We start from the raw sequence: 27,973 nt of genomic DNA, 5'->3' as shown, positions 1-27,973 counted from the left end.
TTAAAATCCAAGTTGAGTTGCAAGCTCCATACCTGTGTGAAGGTGAGGGAGCCTCAAACTGTGGCACTGTGCTGTCCTCACTGACTGGGGAGTACAGGCCACTCATCTCCTGAAACAGAAAGCCATGTTACATCAGAGCTGACAAAACATGTATGTCTAATGCATGTGTTCACAGATTACTGCTGCTTTTCCATGCAGGTAACCAACTGTGTCTACATTTAATTAACTCTTACCTAAAAATCTTAACCTATACCTGAGAAATTAATTGATTTTCTTCCATTTTTTTCAGTTACCATTTGAAACAGGTTTCAAAAATCCTATAGCTGTGGTGTTCTGTGTTTCAAGAGTGGCAGTTTTGGAGCTTACACTCCAAAAAACCCAACAGAGATTTGGTTATCATCCAACTGCCTCTAACGCAGCATCTCCCTTAAATCTGGCAGAACAAGCAAGCTGTAACTGCATTTTTGAGATATGTGCAAACTTATCTAACAGCCTTCAGAACTGGAAAGTAAAGCTGGATATGGGTCATGGCAAGAACAGTCACAAGGCAACAGGGCAAAGGTGGTGCCACAGACTTAAAAGTAGATGTCAGTCCTCTGTGGGACCACTGCACAAGAGATAAACTTTGCACATAAACTTGGCTTTGTCCCTCCCAGCCTAAGTCACTGCTGTGTACCCAGTATGAGACTGGCTTTCATCTGTTTGGGAAATGGAAGCTATGAAGGATGCATCAGCTCATTAGTTGAGGGGCAAAGTGTTCTCAGGACAATTATTACTTGTGCTTTCAAACTCCCACTAGGTGCCTATTAGTTGGTAGGTAGAAAGAAGGATATTTGTGACAAGAGAGATCCCAGGCTTTAGAGGTCAGAGCCAAGGTCAGCATCACACCCCAGGAATACAGCCCACTGAAATGCCTGATTAAAGAGCACAGAAACAGGTAGCTGGATGCTCTTTGAGAGATCTCACAGCTTTTGGGAATAGTTTCTCCTAGATCTCAAGACTTATTTTACCAGTGAGAAGAAAACATACTAAGGTATATTTATTTCACCAAAGCTGAGAAACGTTTAGGAAAAGAAGTCTGAAAAAAATCCAAATAGCTATCAGATAAATGGGAATTCTTGCAGTTGTCAGTCGTATTTCTATTTTGCTAATTCATCAGCATACATATTAATTGCATTAAGAAATCTAAAAGGCTTTTTGGGAGGTAGTTGGGAACACATGCTGACCAAAGCAGACCTACAAACTGATTCCCAAGAAGCTTTAAGGGAATGATATTTGGAGAGGTGGCAGTCTGATGTATTCCTGAAACATCAGCTTCCTACTGCAAGATTAAACATCAGAATGATTATAGGAAAGGACCAAGAGGAACCTAGAGTCACTGAAGACAGAAGGATTGCACTAATGGGGTTACAAATTCTTGGAAAATAATACTTAGCAAAAATGTCAAGAGATTGCCATTAGTACAGAATTAAGAGAACTCTACCAGGAGGTAGCAGGAATAATTCTGACATGCAGCAGGAGCTGGTTTTGTTCCAGTCTCTGCATAACAACCTCTTCTGAATCTCCAACACCTCTCCATTTTAAGACTTAGATGCTGCTAAGGTTTAAACAGTCTGTGCAAACAGCCAGCAACATACAAAAATCTTAAATTCTGATCAATATACCAGCTGCTGATTTCTAGCAACTACTCTAAAATACTTACTAGCAACACAAAGACATGATTATATAAGAGCTACCTAACATCAGCCTGCACACATCAACTAAATGAACAAATTAAAGAAAGAGCATCATCTGTTCATTTTCCCATTACTGACTTAAATGCCATAAATTTAAGCCGGCAGCCTCACAGCAAGGCAGACAGCTTGATGAAAATGAAAAATTGCCAGAGTCAGAACAATGTCTGGGTACCTCACCTCTACACGTTTAATATCTTCTTCCAGAACACTTAGCTCCTTCTGGATCTGCTCCAATTGCTGTGGAAAAGAGAATGGGAGAAGTCTAAATCAATCTGCACTGCACCACCAAGATAAATTACAATCTTTCCAGAGAGGAACCTGAACTATCTTCACTGGTGTGCCACACAATTCAAAAATCACCAGGCAGGAAGTTCAAATGTACATATTAACATAAGTGTGCACACAAACCACATTCAGGACAAAGCTGTTACTTTGAAACAATGTGAAACAAGAGCAGGAGGTATTTTGATGTCAATCACAGAGATCCACATAATTCAAAGTCATACTGTAATGCTCTTCTAACATGTCTCAGGTAAGGTGTAACTGGTTTGCAAACACTGAGTATAGAATCACAATGTGGTGTGGGTTAGATGTGACCTTAAAGATTATCTCATTCCATCCTCTGCTCCAGGCAGGGACACTTTCCATTAGACCAGGTTGCTCCAAGCCCTTCAACCCTGGTCCTGAACACTTCCAGGATCCAGGGGCAGCCACAGCTTCTCTGGGCACCCTGTGCCAGGGCCTGCCCACCCTCACAGGGAAGAATTTTTCCCTAATATCTAAACTCACTCTTCCACTTTTAAACCATTCCCACTTGTCCAGTCACAATTAGAAAAAAACACAGTGAAAGACAATGATCATTTCACCCTTCAACTAAACACAAAATGTTTTGCTAAAAGGTATCAAGACTAATTCTCATCCCAGCTGTTAACCTGTCTCTTGCCAATTTAAACTTTGTCATTAAGTTTCTGTATTGGAAAAAACCTGTTTTGACCACCAGAGCAAGATTTGCTCCTGGCACAGAGCAAGCACCACATGGTATCAAGGCACCACTCCTTCCAAAGGTGTGATACTTACCTTGGATTACACCACAAACTGCAGTCAATTTGAGGGCTACACCTGAAAAGGTCAGAAGGAGACTTCCCCTCTCACCAGCCAACATTTCCTTTCCCTTCTCTGTGCCACACATAATATCTTCCAGGTTTTTAGTCACTCAGCAAGCTGGTTTCACTCACCTCAAGCAACTGAAGCCACAGACTTGACAACTGTTTACACCTAAGCAAGGACATCATCTCCTTACCTGATTATTCAGCAGCTATATCCTACCCAAACACCCATAGAGCCTAAACCCAGCCTTGCAGGGCCCAAACACACACACATTCTCCTCTAGGTGAGAGCTCCTGACAAAACACAGCTCCCCTGCAAGTCTGGTTCAGTGAGACACATAAATGTAATAAATACACAAAGAACTGGAAATCCACCTGACTCTCCACAGCTTCCAGTAAAAATTTAGAGACAGCCAGCAAGGTGACCCATGACCGGAAGCATTTACTGAATTTACAGTATTTACTGTTAAGTCCATTGAAAGTTTAAGCACAACACATTCTCCAAAAATATAAATTTTTGTACTTTCAGCTTTACAACAGAATATTAAATTGCCCAAATCCAAAGTTACTAGTTTGGTGAGACATATTACTCTCAGTATGATATATTCCAAAGAATATCTGGCAAGCTACTCCCAAAGAATTATTCACTCCAGTGCTCAAGTTTGATCCTTTAAGAGGCAGAAGTTTTTGCTTAAACAAAAAACACAATTTAAACCACTCTCATAGTGAGGCATTCCAAACATCTGTGTGTTCTGCATTAAATAATCCACCATTTTAATTTACCTTTTAAACACTAACAAAAGCTTTTGTCTCTGAAAACAGAAGAAATGACTGATGGATCCACACCTATTTCCAACATGGCTGCTTCTTTGAATAAGATGACATTAGAAACGTATCCTAATCTCTGTACTCTGAAAGTTTCAGTTTACATTTAATTTGAGGCACAGACAGCACAAGTTTAATGGTCTAGAACTAGACTGCCACAGATAATTTACAAATCACTACACCATAACAGATAATTCCATTTTCACTCTCGAAACCTACAGCAAGAATAGCAGGTGGTGCTACAGCTCCAAGATTAAGTGACACTTGCACAGCATGGGTCCTGCCTGAACCCAGCTCTAGAAAATACCATTAGTCCCCCACATTCATAAATCCCATTTAAAAAGAAGCTACAATACCACTTACAAGTTCCAAAATTACAGTGAGGAAATCAGCTATTCTACAATGTACTGGCTCACAGCCAAACTGGGCCTCTGAAAAATAATTGACAGTTGTTGCCATGACATAAACAGGATATTTTTTATAGGAACAATAGCAGAGACTTTTTATTGGCCAGCTTTCATTAACTATTGCACACAGCCAAGAGCATGAGATCTGGTACTTTTATTTATCAATTCTTCCTTCTAGTTACAACCTAACATAAACATACCCAACAGCAGCAACTCCAAAAAGGAGTGTTCCTGCTTGTTTTAGGAGGAGTCTTCTCATGCCATCAGCATAAAATGAATTCATGTCTACACTGAAACCTTTGGTTTCTTGGTATGTTAGTTGAAGTGTTTTAATCTATCAAAGACCTTAAATCAATCCACATTCATTACAATTAAATTCTGAAAAATGAGACTACAATTTATAATTGCCAGCCTTTGAGGGACAGGTAAGGAAAACTAAATGAATTATAGTTCTTGCAGTCTATTCAGATTTAAGAGCTCTTAATTTAATTTTCACTGTTGGGCACAGAAAGCAAGCCAAGTCCTGTCCCAGTGATGGGCAGAATCACACCTGTAAGACTTTGGATGGAGTCAGCAAAAGCACTTCCAACAAACACTGAAATGTATGCTTGGAGAGAAGCACATACTATAAACTCTCTTTTCAGACACAGATGCTTTCCCAGAAACTAAAAGGCCAATATGGACAAGGAGAAGGTCCTTAATTCAGTGGTTAAACCTCAATTTCAATTTGAGTGAATGAACTACAATAAGCAGGTGTGTAACATTCTGGTCCCATTTTTCACATCAGGGCATATATATAGAAGAACAGCTACAACTTCAAAACATTTTTATAACCCTGGAAAAGGGATTTTGGATGTTCAAGAAGCTACCAAGAACTTACACTTTACCATGACCTCACCAGGTCATGGTCATTTTGTTTTTGGTAACCATCTACTAACAAAACTATCTGAGTACAGCATTAAGGTTTCATCCTGGAGCTTCCTGTTTTTCCTGGAGCAAGGGCCCCTTGGGAGGCAGCAACTTCCTGCCTTGTGTTTGTACAGCATGGACAGCAAGCACTCCTGACTGGATCTCCTGGTGCCAGTTCTAAGGGTTTGCAAAAAACTAAAAGCTCAGCAGAGCCTCCCAGTGCCACAAAGACAGCCTAGGAAAATGCACATGGGAAGGAGCCATAGGACCTTGACCAACTCTTTCCTAGAAATCCTAGAAAAAGCACAGAACAGCAAAGAACAAAAAAAAAAAAAAACCAAACAAAAGGCTTTTTCTTGATAAAGCAAAGTACAGCAGGATTTATTTTCTACAGAAATACTGCAAAATCAGCAACACTATTCTAATAAGCAGCTTAAACAGAGCATCTGGATTCACACCTTTTGGAAGCTCACAGGCCATTTTATGTACAGTAACACACCTTCCAGGCTCTGATCCAGACTCTCTGTGGAGTAGATAGATCCACAGATCTATCATAGATCCATAGATACCATAGATCCAGACAAACAGACCAGACTATTATTAGAGAAAACATCGTTTTCCCAGACACACAAAGCCATTGCACCAACCAGGATGAGACAAAAATTATCACCTGCCCACCCAAGGAGGATAAACCAGGCAGTCACTGTAAATAAACCTTTAATTCTGTCCTGTAGCTTCATCCATCCAAATCAGAATCTTCCTACTTCCTGTTCTTCCACCAAGTACTTTATCAACAAGCCACAGTGCAAACTTCACTATCAACAGCTGAAACTTTTCTAAAGGTACCCAGTGAAATTAATTTCTGTCTGTAGAATACAATACCTCAATGACAATGCACAATAAGATCAGTTTCTCTCTCTGGAAGTCTTGTCTGTCTCTGGGTTTTCTTTCCATTATTGGTTTGGATGCAGAGCCTTTTACAACATACAGGGCAACTGTGGCATTAAAGTCATCTTCAGACCTTAGAGAAATTTTAGTCTTAGAAACTAATTTCAAATATCACTTATTTTGACAAAATACCTCTCTGTTACAATTTCCTTGCACAACTAGAAGCAGGTGCAAGACTTTTATTAGTATGAAGACAAGAACACCTGAGCCTCCACAAGTTTCACTAGTGAAATATGGCATTCAAGCCTCTTAAACACGTGGACAGTCCATCTATAACACATTTATCTGCTGAGAATATTTCTTCTCTGATCAATACTTCCTCCAAATGATAAATGTTTCCTCACAACTGGGGAAGAGCTAACAGAAAGGCTTGAGAGCATCCAGGCTGTTTAACACATAGAATTCCCAAAGGCAGGAGAAGGGAGATGCCAGGCTGATAAAGTATATTTCGTATCTTTTATACTCCTCCCCCTCATTTACATCCTACAGTATGGAGGAAATATGTTCTGAAAGCTTAGTGATAGGGTCTGACAGAAAAGCCTCCTGAGATAAGGACACCCGGGGAAGGGAACAAAGCTGCCTAAACAACTAGACTAATTGCCTTGGAGTTTAATGTATCAGTAATAGGTGCTTTCTTTGCAAGACCTCTCCAGTGCAGCAAGGAGAGCCAGCTGTATACACTGATACCACTATGACAATTTTTAGTTTGCTGCTCACACACTCCCTGTATCCTTGGGCTTCTTATCACGGCTTCTGGAGCTCACATCTCTCATTCAGTAACTCAGAAATGCAAATAGATTTAAATACCAGGTAAGTGCAGTGGATAGGGACCAGATTACTCCAGCTATAAATTCCCAGGAGTCCTGAAATGTAATCAAGACCACATGACAACAAAAGAGCATGACTGATTCCTGGTTCTGCCACCTCCTCTTGCTTACTCATTAGTTCATCCATGTGTGAACATGCAGAACATAAGGCTTGACAGGTGAAGTGATTAACACAGGGTAATGACATCCCTGGAGAATTCATGCTTAGAATTCCCAGCAATTAGCCCACAATAACTAATAACTCCTCTTATTTTTAGTGTCTAACATTTGAGAGTGCAAAGAACAGCGATGATTCTGAAACGCTGAGCAGGCACTCGGTGCCACAAGCCTGAGACACTTCAGGATTATTTTTCTGTCCCAGGATGTTTTATCAGCTAAAAACCAGACTTATGCATTAGCAGACTTCAAAGAGGCCTTGTTTGTTAGACCTGAGAGACTTAATATTACATTATGAGAAAGAAAAAATAAAAATGAAGTGACATCTGCCAAGGGAAACATGAATGCACCCAGAGAAAAGCACCTGTGTAGAACTTGATTTGTGATACCAATCATCAAGCTCAGTATTCTCCTTCAGTAAGCAATGGTGCTGCTTGACAGAAACACCATCAGGTAGCTGAGCTAATAATATTTAAGCATAAATTATCTATATGATATATATGGTGCTGTCTAACTGTTTGAAGACATTCAAATACTGACCAGACAATTAGCAAGGTCTCTTCTTTAAAGTACTGAACATAAAAGTGGGGAGAATTAACTGATATAATCAGTTTGCTCACAAAGTGTTCAAGATGAAAGAACACGTGAACATTTAAAATTAACAAAGTTAAATTTGCAAAAGCATTTATGCAACACACGTGTGCAAGCAAGAACTCTAAGAAGTCACAGGCAGCTGCATTTGGTTTCCTTGGAAAATAGTAATAAACAGCCACCACTACCAAGATATAATGTTTCATTATTAAAGTTGACCTTCCAGACTTTTCAGTCCTTAATATCAACAGAACAGGACTCTGGATTAAAAAAACAAAAAGCAGAGTGTGCATTCAATTAACTGTGTAGACATATGGAAAGGCACTCAGCCATGCTAAGTCTGCCTTAGGGACAGACATCCAACTGCTGTGAGTGATCAATACATTACTCCCCTCCAAAACTATCTGTTGTTTGTGTGAAAAAGTATTTTTTTAAGCTTTAGACATTTGTTTTCAATCTTTTCTAAAGTAAGACTTTTTTTTCTATTTCTATTGCCAAGGATTTGGGTTTTTGCCATATTGCTCTAGGTCAAAAAGAAAACAAAATACATAAACTTCAAAAGAAAAAGGGCTTGCAAGCACCTTCGTGCAAAAAACATGCAGTAAATTCTAGCCTGAGAGATCAACATTTTGAAAAGTTATGAAGAGATCAAAACAGGATTTCTAATAGAAACTGCTGCAGGTGCTGAACCTCACATTTATCTTCTAGAGAAATTATGAGAAGGTGGCAAAGAGGCATTTGTCAAAAGACTTGACTGCACCAATATTCTGAAGTACAAGTCTAAAAGATAGTTTTCTTCTAGCTGTAAGCCCACTGCAATATGCTCAGAAGTCACCATTTCATTAATGCAAGAGGAAAAAATCCATAATTTACGAGTGAAGTAGGCAAGGAGGGTTACAGGTGGTTAATCATCTGCTCTGAACTTGGGAAATACTATACAGGTACACTAGCTCTGAGGCAATATCTGTATTCAGTTACAAAAGTCCCTCTGTAAGAACTTGGAGTATGTAGTAAATGAAACTTGTTAATAAAATCTTGCACTAAATAGTATTCAAAGAGATATATTAAGAAGCAAAGTTTAAAAAGTTCCATTAAACATTTAAGCCAAAAATTAGAAAGAAAAACTCAGGAGCATACATTAAAAAAATAGTTTTTATTTATTAAGAACTTATCTTTACAGCTATGGCTTACTGAGTGAAATTGCATTTACTCTGCAGCTATCCAAGCTTGAATTAAGAAAGGAAAAAAGGTCATGCTCCTCCCCATAATATGACTCAATGATGTGCAATACATCACTGTTCCAGGGTCCACACATATTGCTTGAGCTCAGTTCTTAAACAGTCACTGTCAGAACCCAAAAAATTCCTCTAACTACCCTGAAGGACTAGACACCCTGACAGGGGGCTCAGAGATCTTAGCACAGAGTCAATAAAAACAATTACCAACTTTGTGCTAAAAGTTACAAACCACAAAAGTTTAAATAGAATGATGGTGAATTTATCACTAAGTGAAAATGTAAAATTTTAAAGTTTTTAGAATAGAAGTTCAAGAAGCAAAATAAAAGAATCTAAGCATGTCCAGTCTTTCTCCTTCTTCTTGTCCTCCTCTTCTCCTGTAATAGCAGCACTTTTAGATTAAAAACAGTCTAAGTGATAAGTATTAAAAAATTATTGTAAATAATGTACATGTAGTTTTTTGTATTAAAAAATAACCACCCAAAGCAGTCAGTAAGCCTCAACCCAACCTACCCAACAAACCACAGCAAGCCAGAGAAAAAATGTTATAGATTAAAAAAAAATAAATAAACAACCTTGAAAATGAGAGCCAAAGAATCCTGTCGTCTTCATCAGTCTCAAAGCTAAGAAAAAAAGACTTTCTAACACCTCAAAGTCATCTCAACACCAAAAACCTGGTCAAGTCACCTCTCACAGGATCAAAAGAAGCTCTGATAACCTTGACTGCATCATTAATATGGTCACTTAACCCCCCCATACTCACCTTCCAAGCCACCATCCCAGGCTTTCTGCAGTCTGGATACCTCACCACTGCCTTACCCCAAGCACAAACTCCTCTGTTATCCCCACAAAGCCCCTCCAGAAAGGGGTGCTTGCCACAAGCTCCACCAGCTACAGAAAGGACCTCATCATTTACCAAAGAGGAAGCACCAATTTCTCTATGTGTAAACTGACTGCCAAGACAGATTTTGAGATATAAAACTACCCTAAGGACTGGTCTATACTTTGCATGCATCTACCACTGATTTTTATCTTTCTTACCCTTATCAAGCAAGAGCAAAGACTGCTACAAGTCTGACAAGTCCTCATTTTCCTCAGAATAAATGGCAAGGCCAGACACTAAGCTCTAGGGCAGGGACAGAATTGACAGGCCTGCACAGAAGTCTTTGCAGATGTGACAGTCTGCATTTCACACTGGAATATAGAGGGGGGTACAAAATAACATAGAAGTAGTCCTGGCAACAGAGGGAATACACAAGCAGGGACATGGAGGAGCTGAAATAAACTATATTTCCCAACTGCCTTCAGGATGTTCTGAAGGCTGTTTTCAGAGATCTGCAGGCAAAATTAAGTTTCTTTGGCCTTAAAAGATGTTACCCTTTAAAAATTATTACTAAAGACAAAGAAACAGATACTGATGCAGATGAGAAAGGCATCCCAGGTACTGAAACTCACTGAATCAAGGTTGAAAGAGACCTTCAAGATGATCTAGTCCAACCACCACCATACTAACTCCTAAACCATATCCCCCAATCCATATCCAGATGCCTCTTGGACATGTCTATAGACTGTGACTCCACCAGCTCCCTGGGCAATTTACTCAAATACCTGACCACTCTTTCAGTGAAAACAATTTTTTCTAGTATCTAATCTGAACCTCTCCTGGTGCAGCTTGAGGCCATTTCCCCTCATCTTTTCACCTGAGACATGGCAGAAGAGCCTGACTCCCCCCACTACAACATCCTGTCAGGCAGTTAGAGCAATGAGATCCCCACTGAGCCTCCTTTTCTCCACACTAAACAACCCCAGCTCTCTGAGCTGCTCCTTATAAGATCTTTTCCAGACCCTTCACCAGCTCTCCTGCCCTTCTCTGGAATTACCACAACCCTTGTTGGTTTTGGCCATGGATATCTGCTGGTGGACAGACTCCAGACTTGCTTTGGAATGACTCCATAACCGGACCCTCAATCCATTCTGGATAAGGCTTCTTACACCTGTATATGATTTCAAGTTTGAAATTACAGTCACACTGTTGGGTCTTATGCTCTTTACATCTTTTCTCAGAAACCATGGACCACAAGAGCTCATCCTTCTACTGTTTTCATGATCATTTTTCTAGGTTTCTGGACTATTTGTGGTATCAGGGTTTATGCACTGCATAACCTTATAAAAGAAGAGTCCCAAACCATGTGTATCTGATTACAGAACCCTCTCATATTCCTTGAGACACTCATTTTAGGACAAACAAGGAAAAAGCACAGAATATTAATTCTTTTATGTCACCATATTAGTCATGCTATTTGATAAACTAAAGGAAAAACTTGGTAGTGAAAATATTTTCACTCCATCCCAATCGTTGATATTTTTCTGTGTTGGGAAAACAATCTTCTTTAAAGAAATTGATGTTCATTTACACCAAGGAGTCTCTGTATTCCCACATGCTTCACCAGCTTGAGATGAGAAGGCAAATGATTAAAAATTGAAGCTGTCATACATAAAGAGATTAATTTCCCTTCAAACCCATGTGTCTGCTGCCTGAGATTTCCCCCAACACGCCTTGAGTTATTCTTTGCAGAAATAATGCCAGGCTGACACATCACTTCACCAGAAATGCACTGGGAGAAAGCAGCACACAACACTTCACCAACTGAAACACAAAACAAGTTACCTCTCGTTTGTTTCTCCTGGCAACTTTAAGGAATTCCATAAGGATCTGCAATTGGGCAGCATGGGACTCCTGTAACACAGCAAATAAGGAAGTGTAACTCTTCCATGTACATCAAGAGAAACAAATACTCATTTTACACACAGAGATCCACACAGCACACAAACTACTTTCATTTAGAGGTTACCAAGAGGAAAATAGCTTAAGGAGGATTTTTGAAATGTTTTTTTAGTTTTACTTTATCTCACAAGTCTTAAAGTTCTGTTTGGTTCACAATGAGTTTTTATGTGAAGGCAACAGTCATTGTAATAATGTTCTTAATAATAAGTTGAAATGCTTCTTTTTTCTTTGGCTACTGCATCTGAAATAGATTTTGGGATACAGCTTCCTCACAGACTGTCCTTCTACCCTGGAAGATCCTTAGCATCCACTTCATGATCAACATACTAAAGGATTAAGTATTTATATAAAAAAACCACTTTTCCCAAAATTTACATTTATGCTTATGTAGAAGTTACTGCTGAAGATTTCTCCAGAGTGAAAGACAACAATAAAGTCACTGATGAAACTAAACCATCCCAATATATTTTTCATAACAGGTTTTTATCTCAGCCATCTGCATCGTATTTTCACCCAAGAACTTGACAGGGCAAGATGAAGAGAACCATAAGAGTAAAAATAACTAAGACCTATATAACAGCATTAATATAGCCCTAATCATATCACAGCATTCCAAGTTATTTTCACCACTTATCAAAATATTTATTATTAAAGGATTGTGAACATACATTTAAAAAGGATCAAGATATAGGAGCACACAAAATCCAGGAAAGGAGGAGGGGACAGGGAAGGTAAAGACATTGAATGCAAAACCACTATTTTTCTACAGTTATTTTTTTACTCCCCATGATCTGATAATAAGTGTGAGGTAAGTAAAGCTAGACAAGAAAAATGCTTTTAAATTATTCTTTAAATGTCAGGTGTGATTTCACTTTTTAGGCTTAGCATCCTTAGAAGATATTCATACTCAGTAATACTTAAACAGTCATATGCCTTCTTTGCTTCAGATCTGTCACAAATCATACTAAAAGGTACACAGAGGAAAAAAGTTTTATTCTCTTTTTCCCTACCAAAACTTCACTGAACCACAAAAACATATTTACAAGTCCCCATGCAATGAGGCAACATAACAGTCAAGCATATTTTAGGGTTACTTTCTTTCCATCAGAACCACAAGTTGTAAATATTGATTCTTTAAGAGTGTATAATTAAGATATTCCCAATACAACTTTCACTCACATGTTTTAAAGCATTGTCAAAATCCACCCTTCTATTCAAAGTTCACTGGGTCAAATACTGTAATAATCCAGTCTAATTTTAAGGTCTGGTTCACATAACTTGAAAATGATCACTTGAAATGAACAGCATGGAATGGCCAACTTCACAGAGAACAAACCTAAACCAACCACATTTCAGTCAAACCATAGGAACAGCTTGCTTCATATTGGCTAAATCTTCAAACCAGCTTCATAAACAAGACATCTGAACTTTTCTTTCAAACATTAAATACTGAAAAAGCCTTCAGGAAAGGTGGTCATTCAGATTCTAAGTGTTCCAGCAGAAACTAAAGGGTGTGACCCTTTTCACATGCTCACTGTGTTAATTCTTTAATCTATATTCTGGACTTGTTCATCCTTATTACTAAGAAAGATCTGACATTTACTTGTGCAACAGACAATTAGCAAACTTCTTCACGTGCTTGTCTGTGTCCTATGAATCATTTTCTCTTATACTTTTCTGTTTTCCCTGCTTGTTTATACAACCCTGCCAGCAACAGCATTATAAGCATGTTATGGGCATCACAGCTGAGATGTTACTTCACTACAAAGGTCAGCAAAACAGCCACCTTTTAAACACCAAAACACAAAAGAAAATACTAAGCAATTAATTCACCAACAGAATCTTGCTTCCAGGAAAAGGTATCAAAAGAAAAAAAAAACTTGTAAATACACAGTGTTTATTTAAAAAAGAGAAACTTCTTACTGCTTCCAACTGCTTCTTCTTTTGCACCAGCAGCTCCAGCATCAGGTTGACATTGGCTAAGTCAAGATTGTCTTGATCAGTTCCCAACAAATCTTGAATTATCTGCCACCTGTGGCCATTCTAAAAAGAGAACAAGAGATGTGGAAGAGATGGTGAGTCCAAGCCATCCAGGGCTGCATAAGCCATCCAACAACAGCTATTAAAAGCAACACAGCAATATTTCATCTCTGTAAAACTGCAACCCAGTTTTCATGCACTCAGATGCCCAATTCTGCCATGTGTGCAGGATATGGCTCCTCTGACCTACTGTGGAACTTCTTATCTTATTTGGAATATATTTGTGCTTCATGAAAGCATATTTGCTGCTGCTGCTGGGAAAAGATTATTTCACAGCAACAATTTTATCTGATTTGTGCCCCAGCTTCTGAGAACATGTTTCTTTGGAGAGAAAAAAAAAACCTTCACATTTATCCAAGCTTAGCTGGATTACATCTGAAATACTGTTATGCACCAATACCTTTTAATTTTTTTAAGATCAAGTAATAGGTAAAACCCTCATGCTAAACTCAAATCAAAGAGGGTAGTATCAGCTTATTTTTCCTACTGTCACCTTTCAGATTACTCCTCCTAAGTGTAAGGGAAATGTGAAAGCTGGGAAGAAGATGGAGCTCATCAGGTTGATCTCATTTAAACTGCTTGGAGCTGTGGGGGACTCCTCAGAGAACCAAAATATTACTATACAGCCCATTCTTCCCTGAAGGCTCGTTTCTCTTCTTCTTATCAATAAAAAAGGTATCTTTAAGCACAGGAAAATCAAAATAATAGGTTAATGCCAGCACAGCTTTACATCAAAAAGCTTCAGGAACCAACAGGAACAGCTGAGACGTCTAAAGAACACCTAAGAAACAAAACTGGACTAAAAAATCCTGTCCTAAAAAAAGCTATGACACTAAATCAATTTATTTAAATTGGCAAGAACTAGAAATACCATCCAGTCTAAATCAGATAGTCTCAAGGGCTGTAGCCTTTTTCTATTAAGTACATTAAGAAAAATAAAATATATAACATCCATATAGAATGCACAATTTTCATTCAGTGCTCAACAGAACCTACGGAAACTATTCAGCCAAAAAGTCAATTTCAATCTGGAATAACTGGGGAAAAACCCATGGTTTTTAAGCAAGTGAACAAGATTTGAGACACATTTTAACAGACTAATGCACTAATTAATTGTGCTACTGCTAAACTACTCAAATGTTCAAACATGCCTTAACATGATTTCTTAATGAGACCATGACTATTGCATTTGCTGCAATGTGTCTTGGATGACTTCCCTTAACACCAAAAGTAATACAAGGCACATTAAAGAAGGGACACAGGAGCAACATTACTCTTTTTTAGATGTGTGTATTTTTATTTGCTTCCAAAAGGTAGACACACCACTGTTTTGGGCATGAAGTCATGGTAGATTGTCCACTTATTGATAATTATCAAAAATAGGTGCATCTACAAGCAGAGCTTTTAAAGGGTAAAACCAATTTCCAAGAAGCTACTGTATATGCCTTCAGGTCAGTTGCGTGCATTTCAAATCATATCTGGTTTATGCATATTTTATATTAAACATGGTATATGCATATTTTATAATGAATATAAAACTTACTGTGAGTAAACAAATGAATCTTTAAAGAATGCTCTTTGCAAACACTGACAGCACCAGCTTCTGCAACACAGCCCTTAAATTAATACCACTTTAATATAAGCTTTTAGAAACAGGTACTCCATGGTTTTTAATATTATTTTGCAATCTTATTTATGAATTACAAAAGACAAGAACGTCAGACATAGCAGGTCAAGCATGAAAGTTTTTTGGCTCATGTCATATATTCTTTTTGATCTTAATGCACAAGAGCATCCACAGGTGCTGTAGAGAGGTCCTGATGAACTGAGGATACAGATCCTGCTCTGACTGTGTGACATGAAGCAAGTCTAGAAGATATCCAGGCAGTTTTTTGCGGCATCTGAACCACAACACCAGACTCCAAACACATCTTTCTCCCTCTTGTGGTTGATATCGGCATTCCTGAAGTTTCCTGATAGAACAAAGCTCCTCACATGTGATCAGACAAGCCCATGGCACTTCTAATCATTCACTGCTTTCATTGTAGCTGTAATTTCCAACACTAAAGGAAAATTATTACCTTTAAACAAGTGTACTTCCATGGGCAGTTTCCCAGGTTATATGCAATACATCAAAGGACACTTGCCTATGCTAACACAGCTTCTCTCTGCACATATTGCTGGAGGAAGAACAGCAGTTAACAAGGTAGAGGGATCTACTGCCACTGATATTGGTATTATTCCCTCTTAAAGCAAGTTAAAGCATCAGCTCAGCAGTGCAATCTCTTCTCAGTTAAGCCATGTAATTACAAATGCTGCACAGAATCATTAAATGAATATAAAGTAAAAAAGTTGGAACATACGGTGCTACTCACTGAATGGTCCAGTTTGAGTCTTTTCTCCTCAGATCTTTGCTTCTGTTTAAGAATTAATTCATTAACTAAAAAAAAAAAAATAAGATATCAAAGAGATTTATTTAAAGTTCACCAAAACAGTATGTAAGACTACCTCAATGTATTTACTTTAGTTACTAATTCCACTGTAAGATGTTTTTCAGTAATTAAAACAGTAGAAGATGTCTCCACTTTTTTTTCCTTACCAATTTATTCTGTGGAGGTTTTTTGTAACATATATAAATACTTTTTAGAAATCATCAACAAATGCAATGCCTACACATTCTCCAAATTGATTCAGTTCCTTTTTCTAAACACCCATGGTTCCCTGAGAAAGTTTTTCAACTCCAAGGCAAAAGTATATCACAGAAGAGTATGAGGGAGATAAATCAGGTAATGTTCTATTATAGACCAAAAAAAAAAAAAAAAAAAAAAGCACAGCTGAATAGAACAACTTTTTCCTTGAATTTTCATGTGCATTTCTAAAGATATACTTTTACTATAATTTAATTTTACACCAATCTAGAGAATGCAAAGAGAAAGATAACTTCAATCCTTTGTACACATATACACACAAGCTCTTCCCCCTCCAACACACACCTCAAATCCCTGGACACACAAGTGTGCAAACACTCTTTGGCCCAACATGCACTCCAAGACCTGCCTCAGCACCATCTCCAGCACAACATGATTAGGTCTAAATCAGGATGCCCATTGTTGAAGCATTCCTTGGCTACTGTGGCTTTTCAGATTTTTATTTTTAAATGGGTATCTCAGCACATGAAATCAACATCTGCTCTAATTTATTTCACACTGCAATGTGTTTCCTTTAATATTTTCTGCACAAAACTAAGTTTTAAAGTGAATTTTCACCCAGCAACATATACTCCCTCTTTAAGAGGCAGTTAGGATTGCATATAGGTACATGTATGAATATTTTCTCTGTATCTGATTTACACCTACATCCATCACGTGAGCCTCACTACTGCAGCCAAAACAGCACAGTATCTAACACCACCTCCACCCTTTCAGTGTCCAAGCTTTGTAAACAGGCCATGTCCTTTATTACTAGGCAGACAAGAGTGCAAGAAAATAAAAGTAAAGAGATTCACATCTCTAGCCATAAGAAAAACAGCTTTGCTTTTCACAGTATGGAAACAGCAGCAAGTTAATCTCACTACTGTCACTAAGCACACAGAACTGCTGGAGGCAGTGCAGTATTAACAATTTATAGCACTAACCTTTTTTATATAAAAATGACAACCAAGGGGCTGATATTTGGATTTTATGTTCAACATCCAGAAGACTGTAATTTACAGGACAAATTTACAAGTGCCTTCCTTCCTTAACAACTAAGATGTTTCTCATGCAAATAAGCCTAAAGCTCACCTAAGAAGTTGGGATAAAGATGATCTATGTTGTCCACAACATAGTTGCATTTGGGACATCTGTTATTGTCCTCCAGGCTCTGGTGAATACATTTATAGCTGTTCAAAAACAAAAGACAAGAAACAAAACAAGTGAGCCCACACGAAGGAACAAAACATAAGCACAAGGTAAATAATATCAGCCTTAGACAAGGTGCATTGTTTGTGTTGCCAGCTAACAGCTGTGCTGCCAAGAACCTACAGTGGAGTCAAAATGTTCCAGTGTTTGAACTCGGAGTGTGCTACAGCAGAAAGCAAAGGTTTCTGGCAAGGATTACAAAATTTGGTCAAGTATTTCACTCTTATTTCCCTGAGGATTACTGCAATGTGGATACTCCAGCCACAACACCATCTCAGATTCATGCTCCCCACCACTTCCACAGGCAGAGGTAGCAAACAGATTGAATTACTCAAAAGCAACTCTTCTAGATTAGCTGAATACTTAGCAATCAACATTAAAAGCATTTTAGGTAATTGAGCAGAGGAAACACCTTGACCAACTTCTTCTATTTCCCCCCACAACTGCTTTTCTTACTATCAGTGGCTTCAGAGGTGCTCACTCTTGAATTGGGGGACAGAAGAATAAGAAGATGCACTTTAGCATCAGGTTTAAAAGAGCCCGCTTGAAGTCAGAGCCCGATAGCGACACCAGATATAAACATTGCTCCACTCCTAAATAAAAGTATTACAATGTTTCTCATCTTGGCCCTCTAAAAAGTTACAGGTCACAGGGATAAAGTGTTTCCACAGAGGGCACAAAGTCCGCTGCTATCTCACCTGTTGCAAATCAAAGCTCTTCTGAAAGTTACCTGAATCTGCTGCCTGAGAAAGTACTTTATACTACTATAATATCACTTCTTACAAGGTTTATTTCTAATTAGCAGGCACCATAAGAGTATAACATAGACAGGACACTATAGGACATCATGGTTCAACATTTGTACCAATCCCTAGAGGAGATGAGAACTACAAGTGGCTCCAGAAGTGCCCCTAGAGAGTTCTTGCACTTCTCCATGGAAGATGTGCTCCTCATGGCACCCAGAGATAACACACTGAAAAGTGAATGGGGCCAAGCCAGTTCAACACAACAGGAAAGCCTGAAGCACATCCTCTCTCACGAGGTCTAAAATAATTGCAATGCACAATGTGCAAGCCACTTCAAACTGTGCACAGTCTTGCACAAAGGCAAGGAGGAGCTGCCAACACTGCTCTCAACACCTCTAAAGAGGTGATGCCAATAGAGATAAATTAACAAACTGCTCTGACTCTGGATAGTGGGTGTTACCAGCAGCTTATGAACATTCTATTTATTTACAGAGGAAATATGGTAGCACAGCACTACTTCTTAAAGACACTTGGATTTTTTTTCTTTTTAATCTAACAGGTACCCATCTTTTAAAAATTTATTTCAACCTCCTTCTTCAGTGTAGGGACAAAAGACAGAAAAGAAACAAACTCAGAATGAAAGGGTATCTCAGCAACACCTGCCTGTGTTACAAATCTCTTACAAATGCTGTAAGAGATGGACATTTTTTCTAATACAAGAAACCAAATATTACCAGAAGCTGTGTCCACATTTCGTCATGTAGGCCTCTTCAATCATATCAAAACAGATGGGGCTGGAAACAAAGCAAAACAAAAATCAGAAAGATGTCTTTTTTATGTTAAAATATGAAGAAAAGTATTATTAACTCAAAGCAACCACTTAATTATGCTTAGGTAATAATCTCCTGTATGCAAAATGAAAGGACATACTAATGCAACAGCAACCAAGCAGTATAAAGATCAAAAGGGCAATCCACAGTTCTTTGAACTCTGAATGATACTGTAGTTTGCTACAATTAGAAACCAGTAAGTGTTCACCCTTAAGCTTTTAACACCTGCAGACAACCCAAACAAAGCCAGAGGATCTTCAACAAGCAACGCTGCAGGAAAACCTTCACACTATCTGTACTAGGGTTCAAACAAAAAGTAAAAAAAAACTGGCTTTTTTTACAGGAATAGACAATGAGTATATAAATGATACCAAAACTAGTCTCTCTTTTTTTTTTCAGACAATAGCTATCTATAATTTTTAAAAGTGGCACAAAGAGGCAGAGCAGATCAGCAATAGCAATGATGTCATGAGAACAAGGACTAATAAATGGGTGGAGAAGGTGCAAACGAGGGGGTGTGCCTGCAGAGCACTGCCAGGGTTGAGGCTGCAGGAGAGCAGGATGAAACCAACAGGCAGCAGGTGAGACCAAGCCAAAGTGGGAAAGGTGGAATAACGAGTTAGTGACCAGAGCATAGCCAGCTCTCTGTGAGGGATCACCAAGAACCAAGCAGGGACCTGAAGAGAAGGATGTGTGAGCAAGCAGTGCTCCACAGGAACCTGAGCACAACAGGAGACAGGAATCCAGTGAGATGGGAAGAAATCTGGCTCCTCTGTCTGTGACATGTTTGAAAGGAAAATGAAACACAAATGAAAGAAGAGGAAAGCTGCATCCATCATACTTCCAGTGACTCCTGTGGCTGCTCTCCCTGCTAACTGGTGGGATTTGCTGTCACAAATCATCTCCAGGTCTTGGCAAGCTATCCAGCATAATGCCATGGGCAGCAACATCACAATTCTGCACATAACACATGGATCAGCTGGGTCACAAGCTTCAGCTTGTTTTCACTGCCTTACAGAGACCCAAACGCTCCCCCTCTCACTCCCTCAAGTCCACACCAATCTCAGTTCCGAGAGGCTTTCACCAGCACTTGTTTTCTTCAGAAACAGCCTCCTCCCACCTTCTGCCAACAAGACAGTTCTCACCGAAGGAGCTGTTAATAAACTGTTAACAACTTCTGCGAAGCAGGAATCTTTTCTGCATCCAAAACTCAGATCAGACTGAAAAAAGCAATGTTTGTCTGAGCAGGGGAGGGGAGCATCTCCACAGAAGGCATTCTCCATTCTGTAATCTATTTTAGAGTTTACTAATGTATACTCTATATAAGCACAGTTGTTACCCCATTAGAAAAGAAATCTCAACAAAAACAGGAGAGAGGAGACACCTTAAATACTTTTTAAGCACACAGAGATGAAGCTGTGGCCCCTGCTAATGCAAGCCCCTGCTCTGAATCACTATACTGGAAAACACAGCTGTCATGAAAGGTTTGTCCAGCCTAACATACAAGCCAGGTTGTCCTAAATATTCCATCAAATCACCAGTATAAACACAACATAAAGGGAAACAAATCAAACCAGAATGCTACTCTCTGAACCGACCGAGCCATCTCAAAAGAGGCCTCAAAAATAATTAATACACACCTGTTCCTCTTCCACCCTGACAGACCTTTTTCTACACTTGCCTTGAGTAGCACCAACTTCAGGAGTCCAAGTCACTTTTTTCAAGTTATTTAGTTTCAAGGCACTGTTTAGTCAGAGTAAATCACAAACTCAGCCAGCACAGGCTGATTATTAGGAGAATAAGGAGGATAAGGCACCTCTGAATTCTGTTAGCTTGACTTGAAAAGAGCAAGTCTAAGACTTAGGGTTAGATGAGTATCTAATTGTAGTTTCTCCCTACTGGCACTGGTGGTGAACAGTTCAACTTCTTGACCTTCTATTCACACTGATGTATATGCTCTGTGTCATGCCAGAAACTGCTATTCCCCACAGGGCCAGAGGTGATGCTCCTAATGCCCTGCAGCAATCAGCAAGGCTGTAACGCTCCCCTGTCTGCAGGAGAACATCACAAATTAGAGCTAAAATAGGAAGATTACCTCCTAACATGCCAGCCACACGAGATCACTGTTCCCAAACTACTCCTTCATACCAGTTTGACTGGAGAAGTGACAGAGCCAAAACAGTTGAGAAAAAGCAATCAGAGCCAACAAATAGAGCTATTCAGTACCGGGGACATCATTAAAGGTACTGAAGGTTCCATTAAGAACTGTTTCCCCTGAAATGCTCCCTGATTTACAAGTGGAAACAAGATTGATATATTTTAATACATACTGAAGCCAAGCTGACTGCAACACGTGAAAGTTGCTATGCAACAGTTGCTTGAAGCTAATCTAACACAAAGGGAAAGTTAAGAAAGAAGTGGAGGGATGGGAACTTGCGACATGTTACAGTTTGTAGTGTAACTGCAGCTGGGAAGCACAAGCGTGGTGCAATCAAGGCTTCTGTGCATGAGGCAGCTGATTCTCTACTTGTCTTAAGCAGCAATCAGGTTAAAACGATGCAAACAACTTCAGCAAGTCAAAAATGTCACTGATCTCTGGGAAATAAGGCATCAGTACCTAATAAACACTATTTTTAATCCAGCACGGCAAAGGTTTACCATTCTTTCCCTGCAGGGCAGACCTCAAACATTTTAAACATCTACCTTAATCAAGTTCATGGCTCTAAGTTTTACCAGTTGTTTTCCCGGCACCTCCCAAGAGTGCTAATGTCACCCTACTGCTCCACAAACACCTGGCTGAAGTGGTCACTATGATATTTAAACACACTTCAACAGCAAACAAGTTTTACTATAGCGCCTGCCTCCTATTCAGCTCCTCTCTGGTCTAATCAGAGACCAGGACTTCTGCAGGCTCTGTCCTTCCCGTGGAAGGTGGCCAGGTTAAAGATCACTGCTGGTACTATCTACTCACTATGAAGCTCTAATGTAACAACAGGTAGTAAAACTCCTGGTACATGGTATGCCAACAGCTTGCTGTGTTTTTAGTTTGTGACTTCAGGGCAAATTTGTAATATTCCTTACTAAAATTGCTTTCCAGACCACAAAAACAGGAATGACTACACTCAGCCCATGCCTGGATTAACAGGTAACCAGCTGAGGAAAGAACTGGCTTTAAAAAGCCATGAACCTGCAAGCCCGGGTGGCACACAGCCCTTCCCACAGCTGAGCTGTGGTACTGGGTGCTGAACTCCAGATCAGCATGCAACACCCCCCTCCCATCCACGATTTGTGCCAGAGCTCAGAAACAAGGACTGCTATGGAGCAGGCACTGAAGAGCCAGGTGAGAGCCGCTCCTTGCAGGCAGCCAAGCAGACAGTAACTGGTTTTAACGAGGTTTAGTCAACCACTAACTGGGAGGGCTAATACAAGGCCTGGGAAAACTAACCAATTACATTGCTGGGCAGCAGAAAATCACCTGATTAGAGAAGCCCCTCTCAGACACTCTCCAGGCAAGTGGAAAGACACCTGGCTACAGGAGCAGCACAAAAATACCTTTATGTTCTGCAGCCTGCACTAAGAGAAACAAAGTTTTCCCTTTTATAATAAAGTTCTCCACTAAGTCAGACCCACCTGCAGTCCTGACTGGAGTTACACATTTCCAGGCAGAAGGTGACACACACCACAAACAGGAGACACCTGCAAACTCCGGAGCATACACCTGCTAAACATTTCACAACCCAAAGCAGCAAAACATGACAATGTTTACCCTGGAGCCTCTGCCTCACTTGAGACAGTGCTTTCAGAATACAGACAAGGGAATTTGCACTTGCAACTTGATGTTCAAAACTCACCCAAACTTCTTTATGCTTTCCCACCTTCCACTGGGTACAGGAATAATCTACCCCTGAGTTTTACAGCTGTGGCTAACAGCAACTCACAGCTCACGTTCAGAAAAATTATCAAGTGCTCTCTGCAGCTAGCAGCATCTTGAATTATCCTTACAGAGGCAAAAAGGGCATAGGGGGAAGCTTCTGTTTCTCACATTGAGATATGTAAAGCTTGTTTAAATCAATTATTTAAATGAACACACACCTGCCTTCTTGAACATTGCTCAAAACTCCAGAGCTGCCCAGTTTGGTTTATTTCTACAGAACTGTATTGCTAACTCAAATTAGAAAAAAGATGGATACTGTTATTTGAAGCTAGAACAATAATAAGTAAGAACAAGCCCTTTAGCCCACAGAAATATAGAGCAGTGAAAAACCCAAGTTAACTATAATCATTGTCTGCTCTTAAAGCTTCTGACCTGCACTTCAGTACGCTCAGTGTGGCTCTTGTAAATACTAAGAAAAGACATTTTGCCCTGAGTACTACCGGGCTGATTTCTTTCCTCTCACTTGTTCAGTCAGTGGTGCTTCTCAATGAAGAGAAAACAGCTAATTACAGGTTCTCCTTAAGGCATGTACAGTACTTACCTGCAGGAAAAAAAAGCAAGAACCTCAGCTTTCTGAGCCATCTAAAAATATGTTAAGTCTACAAATTGGTTATGGGTGTAATTTCCTTTCCAAACCCCTCATTTCTACAACAGACAACAAAATAGGAAATAAGAGCTGACTGGAAAGGGCAGGGAGCCATGCTGGCAGAACTCTACTGCCAGAGTGTAAGAGCAGAGGGAACAGAGGAGAATGGGGACTTGTAATTGTGTTCATACCCCATCACCAGAAAACTTGTGAGCAACTGAGCTCACACCAAGAGCTCTTAAATCCACCTAACATGGCCTAGAACCAGAGCAGGGCATCAGCTGATGACAGCAGTCCTCTCATCCCCATTCTGCTACTGAGCAAACTACTAACTACAGTAACAAGCAGTAATTTTTGACTGTTACTTATTCCTAAAAAGAATTACTTACTGTTTTTCTTGCCACTAGCTTCTTAGCAGCTTCAGGTTTTCACTTCAGCAGCAAAGGTATTTCCTATCAACTCTGCTAAACACTTTACAAGCTGTACAGTTAAGCCACAGGGTTTTGAGACAATACCTGTCCTCTGGGAGATGCCTCACATCCAATCCTCACCTGTAAGTCAGAGCTTACATTAGAGCAGTCAAAATCATCTTGGAAGCTGTGGCCCACTTATAATCTTTTTTTTTGTTTACTATTTCCTTTCCATACATGACTTTCCTACAACTTGACCCTTTTCTCTGTTTGCATTTCCCAGACGCAAACACCTAACCTTCTTTCCTGTTCCCACATTTTAGCACATCCAGCCAGCTACAAAAATCAAACCTACTTCTTATGTTGGGAGGTTTGAAACCCACCCAGCAACAGGTTCTCTTCAAAACTACAAATTACCAACAGTTCTCACACCATGGGCCTTAGTTTGCCAATTATGCTGAAAGGTGATTTCCAGCTATGAGCTACAGCTGGATGGCTGGATGCTAGAAAACAACATGTGAAAAATGTTTAAACCATCACAGAAGAAATTCCCTACTAATCTGGTTTTAGGTGCCTGCCTGACACAAAACTTATTGCTGTTTTAAACTAGACAACTCTTCCCAGCAACACGGGCAAACCAAGCCAGCTTTGCTGGAGCTATCAACCATCATGAGGCTCCTTGGAGTCCCTTCAGAGGGGCACTTAACCCTCTGCTGAATCCTCTTCCCAAGATGAGAGGGCTCCCGACCACCTGAGGTCACACTGTCCAGGAAAGCAAGGCAGCTGCTGTGTTGTCAGAACATCTCATGCTGCAGGGCCTTTCCAACAACTTGGGTGCACTCAAGGAGGAACCTGCCAGGAATAACCTGACTCTGCTTAAAAATAGAGAGGGTGGAGGCAATGCTGCTACACAGGGCTAAAACCAGACAAAACCAGAGAATCAGGCTGGAAAAGACCTCTGAGATCAAGTCCAACCTATGACCCCATACCACCATATCAACTAGTGGTGTCAACTAGCTGAGTGCTGTGTTCTCTGAATAGCTCCAGGGATGGTGACTCCACCACCACCCTGGGCATAATCAACCCTTCTAGGAAGAAATTTTTCCTAACATCCAAAATAAACCTCCCCTGGCGCAGCTTAAGTCTGTGTCCACTTGTCCTGTTGCTAGCTAACAGAGAGGAGACTCTGATCCCCACCTGGCTGCAACATCCTGTCACAAAGTTCTAAAAAGTGATAAAGTCCCCCTCTGAGCTGCTTCTCCTCCCTGGGCTCCCCATCTCCCCTCCCAGCTGGTCCTGGTGCTCCAGCCCCGCTGCCCTTTTCTGGACCCTCTCTAACAGCTCCATGTCCTTCCTGAATTGAGAGGCCCAGAAGTGGACACAGCACTGGAGGTGCGGCCTCAGCAGAGCCCAGCACAGAGGGACAATCACTTCCCTGGCCCTGCTGGCCACACCATTTCAGACAGAGAGAGGCACAAAAGAGGGAAAAGCCCAAAGCCACAATGCCCGGAGGGCAGCAGCCGCTCCAGCGCCAGGAGGGGCTGCCGGCTGCTCCCTCCTCCCGCCGCTATTCCACACACACTCTCCAGGCTTCCCGACGGCATGGCGGCGCCCCGGCTTCCCCCAGCGACATATCGCCTCACCACACGAAGTCGTTGCTCTTGTCCTCGTAGGAGTTCATGAGCCCGTTGCAGAGCGGGGTGAGCAGCGGCCTCTTCCTGCCGCCGCCCCCCGGCGCCGCGGAGGAGCCGCCGGGCCGCGCCGCCCCCGCCGCCAGCCGGGCCAGCCCCGCGCCCGACCCCGACACGGCCGCCGCCACCAGCACGGGCCGCGCCGCCGCGCCGCCCGAGGAGGACGAGCCGGGGGCCATGGCCGCCGAAGAGGAGGAGGAGGATGACGAGGAAGAGGAGGAAGAGGAGGCCGGTGTGGCGGCGGGCGGCACGGCGGGGTGCGGCGGGCGGCTGCTCGACATGCCGAGGCCGGGCCGGGCCGGGCGGAGCGGCCTCAGCGCATCCCCGTGCGCACAGAGAAAAATTAAGTTCCTTCAAAGACAAAAAAAAAAAAAAAAGAGAGGGAAGGGACAAAAAAAAAAAAAAAAAAAAGAAAGAAAAAGGAGAAAATCCCACAATTAAAAAAAATAAAAAATCCAAAGCAAAACGGCGGCCCCGGCGCGGCGCTTGTTCAAGCTTTATTGACAGACGGACAGGGCGGCCGCGCGTGCGCGGGGCGGGGCCGCGCCCCTGAGGGGCGGGGCAGGGCGGGGCCAAGCTGCGCTCCCCTCAGGGACCGGCGGCAGCCGGGGCTGCTGGGGGCTGTGGATTTCCTCTCACAGCCTCGGAGTGCGGGTCAGGAGCTTCTAGCTGTACCTTAAGCTGCTCCTTCTGACACCACATCTAGTGGTGCGCAGTCCTGAGGCACAAATCTGTTGAGCGGCCGAGGGAGTTGGTGGGGCTCAGCTTGTAGAAAAGGAAGCTCAGGGGGACCTTCTCGCTCCCTGCGACCACCTGACAAGGGGTCGTGGCCAGGTGAGGGTTGGACATAGTCCCAAGCTGAGCCAGGGGAGGTTCAGGCGGGACATAGGGAGGAATTTTTTCACGCTAAAGGGTGGTTATGTATTGGAATGGGCTGCCCAGGGAGGCGGGGAAGTCACTGTCCTTGGAGGTGTTTAAGGAAACACTGCATGTGGTGCATGGTACTCAGTTCCATGGTCTGGTTGGCGGTTTTGGGTCATAAGCTGGGCTCAATGACCTCATGTGTTATGAGTAGAAAAGCTGCCAATTTTTTTAAAAGGTTGCAGAGTTCACAGGTTGGCCTAGTTGCTGCCAGGGTGGAGTTCTAACTGTTTATTGTTTTAATCACCTGTCGTTTTCGTTAACTACCTGTTCTTGTGATGGTTCAGAATTCCCCCTTTTGTCGAGTGGCACCCTGCTGCTTCCTGGAGGATGGCACCCAGGACGGTGAAGAGGGGGGGACATCGAGTCAGCGTGCAAATGACATCGGAACCAGCATGTAACAGGAGAAGCCCCTCACCAAACCTCGCAAAAAACCCCTAAAAACAATGAGCCAACACAAAATTGACGAATCAAAGTGATGTCTAGACGTGAGGAACAGAATCCAGTGTCCGCTAAGATCCTTTTCACCCCTAACCTAAAAGATGTCGGCTAGACGGAGGACTTCGAAAACTGGAAGATCGGGAATCTCCTGAAGCTCTCTTGAGGATGGAAGGCCCTACTTTGCCTGCATACCAATAGACAAAGCTGCACTTTTTCTCCTCCTCTGTCACTCCTGGAAGCGGTGGTGGCATGAGTGTGACCCGTCGGTTCTCCACTACCGAGCTGGAGCTGATCACTTTTAATAAAGGCATAAAAAAGGAAAAAGATCTCCTGCCCTGTTTATTTCATCATGGGTCTTTTTTGGGGGGCTCATGGGTATTTTCCAACCTGAGTCTGTGATTCTGTGATCTCCTTCATAACACTGAGGGGAAGGTAGCCATGCCTCAGAGGGAAATGTGCCAGGCTGTCACTCAGAGACCCTCCCTGAGTCCCCAGCACCACAAAGAGATCCTGTGAAGGGCAGGGCTGATCCGTCTCAGGATGTTCTTCACCTTAGATACGTACCCCAAAAGGCAGCTTTAAGCATGCTGAGCTTTATCCCGTGCCCCACACAAAGAAATGGATCCATGGACTGAGGCCAACTGAGTGAGGTTCAACAAGTGCCCAGTCTGCGCTTGGGCCACAAGAATCCCAGGCAGTGCAACAGACTGGAGGAGAAGTGGAGGAGGACCTGAGGGTGCAGCAGCCTCACCTCAAGTGCTCTGTCCAATTCTGGGCCTCTCACTGCAGTAAAGACTTTGAGGGGCTGGAGTGGCTCCAGAGAAGGGCAAAAAGGCTGGGAAAGGGGCTGGAGGACAAGTCCTCTGAGGAGCAGCTGAGGGAGCTCTGGGGGCTCATGCTGATGAAAAAGAGGCTCAGGGAGGACTTTATCACTCTAAAACCCCCTGATA

General features: G+C 41.5%; 1 protein-coding gene and 1 long non-coding RNA gene across 6 annotated transcripts in view; one reads left to right on the top strand and one right to left on the bottom strand.

Annotated features, from left to right (window-relative positions):
• Window positions 1-26,031, bottom strand: part of COP1 (COP1 E3 ubiquitin ligase) — a 124,754-nt gene extending 98,723 nt beyond the window's left edge. Inside the window, exons 1-8 of one of the 5 annotated variants that reach the window (XM_059478676.1) lie at window positions 25,614-26,031; window positions 18,945-19,004; window positions 17,348-17,445; window positions 15,929-16,005; window positions 13,449-13,568; window positions 11,409-11,477; window positions 1,914-1,973; window positions 33-109 (exon numbers count right to left, since the gene is read on the bottom strand). In XM_059478676.1, the coding sequence (XP_059334659.1) occupies window positions 33-109; window positions 1,914-1,973; window positions 11,409-11,477; window positions 13,449-13,568; window positions 15,929-16,005; window positions 17,348-17,445; window positions 18,945-19,004; window positions 25,614-25,942 (890 nt within the window). In that variant the 5' untranslated portion in view covers window positions 25,943-26,031. Of the gene's footprint in view, window positions 1-32; window positions 110-1,913; window positions 1,974-11,408; window positions 11,478-13,448; window positions 13,569-15,928; window positions 16,006-17,347; window positions 17,446-18,944; window positions 19,005-19,881; window positions 20,079-22,670; window positions 22,917-23,949; window positions 24,375-25,613 lie in introns of those variants that run through there. The other 4 variants (XM_059478677.1, XM_059478679.1, XM_059478678.1 and 1 more) reach the window with 4 other exon arrangements.
• Window positions 26,032-26,262: 231 nt separating this feature from the next.
• Window positions 26,263-27,347, top strand: LOC132077134 (uncharacterized). The gene is made up of 2 exons (XR_009419005.1): window positions 26,263-26,495; window positions 26,870-27,347. It is a non-coding gene; the product is annotated as an uncharacterized LOC132077134 (long non-coding RNA).
• Window positions 27,348-27,973: the final 626 nt, after the last annotated feature.

The sequence above is a fragment of the Ammospiza nelsoni genome, chromosome 9 (assembly GCF_027579445.1).
Source record: "Ammospiza nelsoni isolate bAmmNel1 chromosome 9, bAmmNel1.pri, whole genome shotgun sequence".
Taxonomy (NCBI): domain Eukaryota; kingdom Metazoa; phylum Chordata; class Aves; order Passeriformes; family Passerellidae; genus Ammospiza; species Ammospiza nelsoni.
The sequence above is the reverse complement of the archived record's forward strand: the minus strand, read 5'-3'. Positions and strand labels throughout refer to the sequence as shown.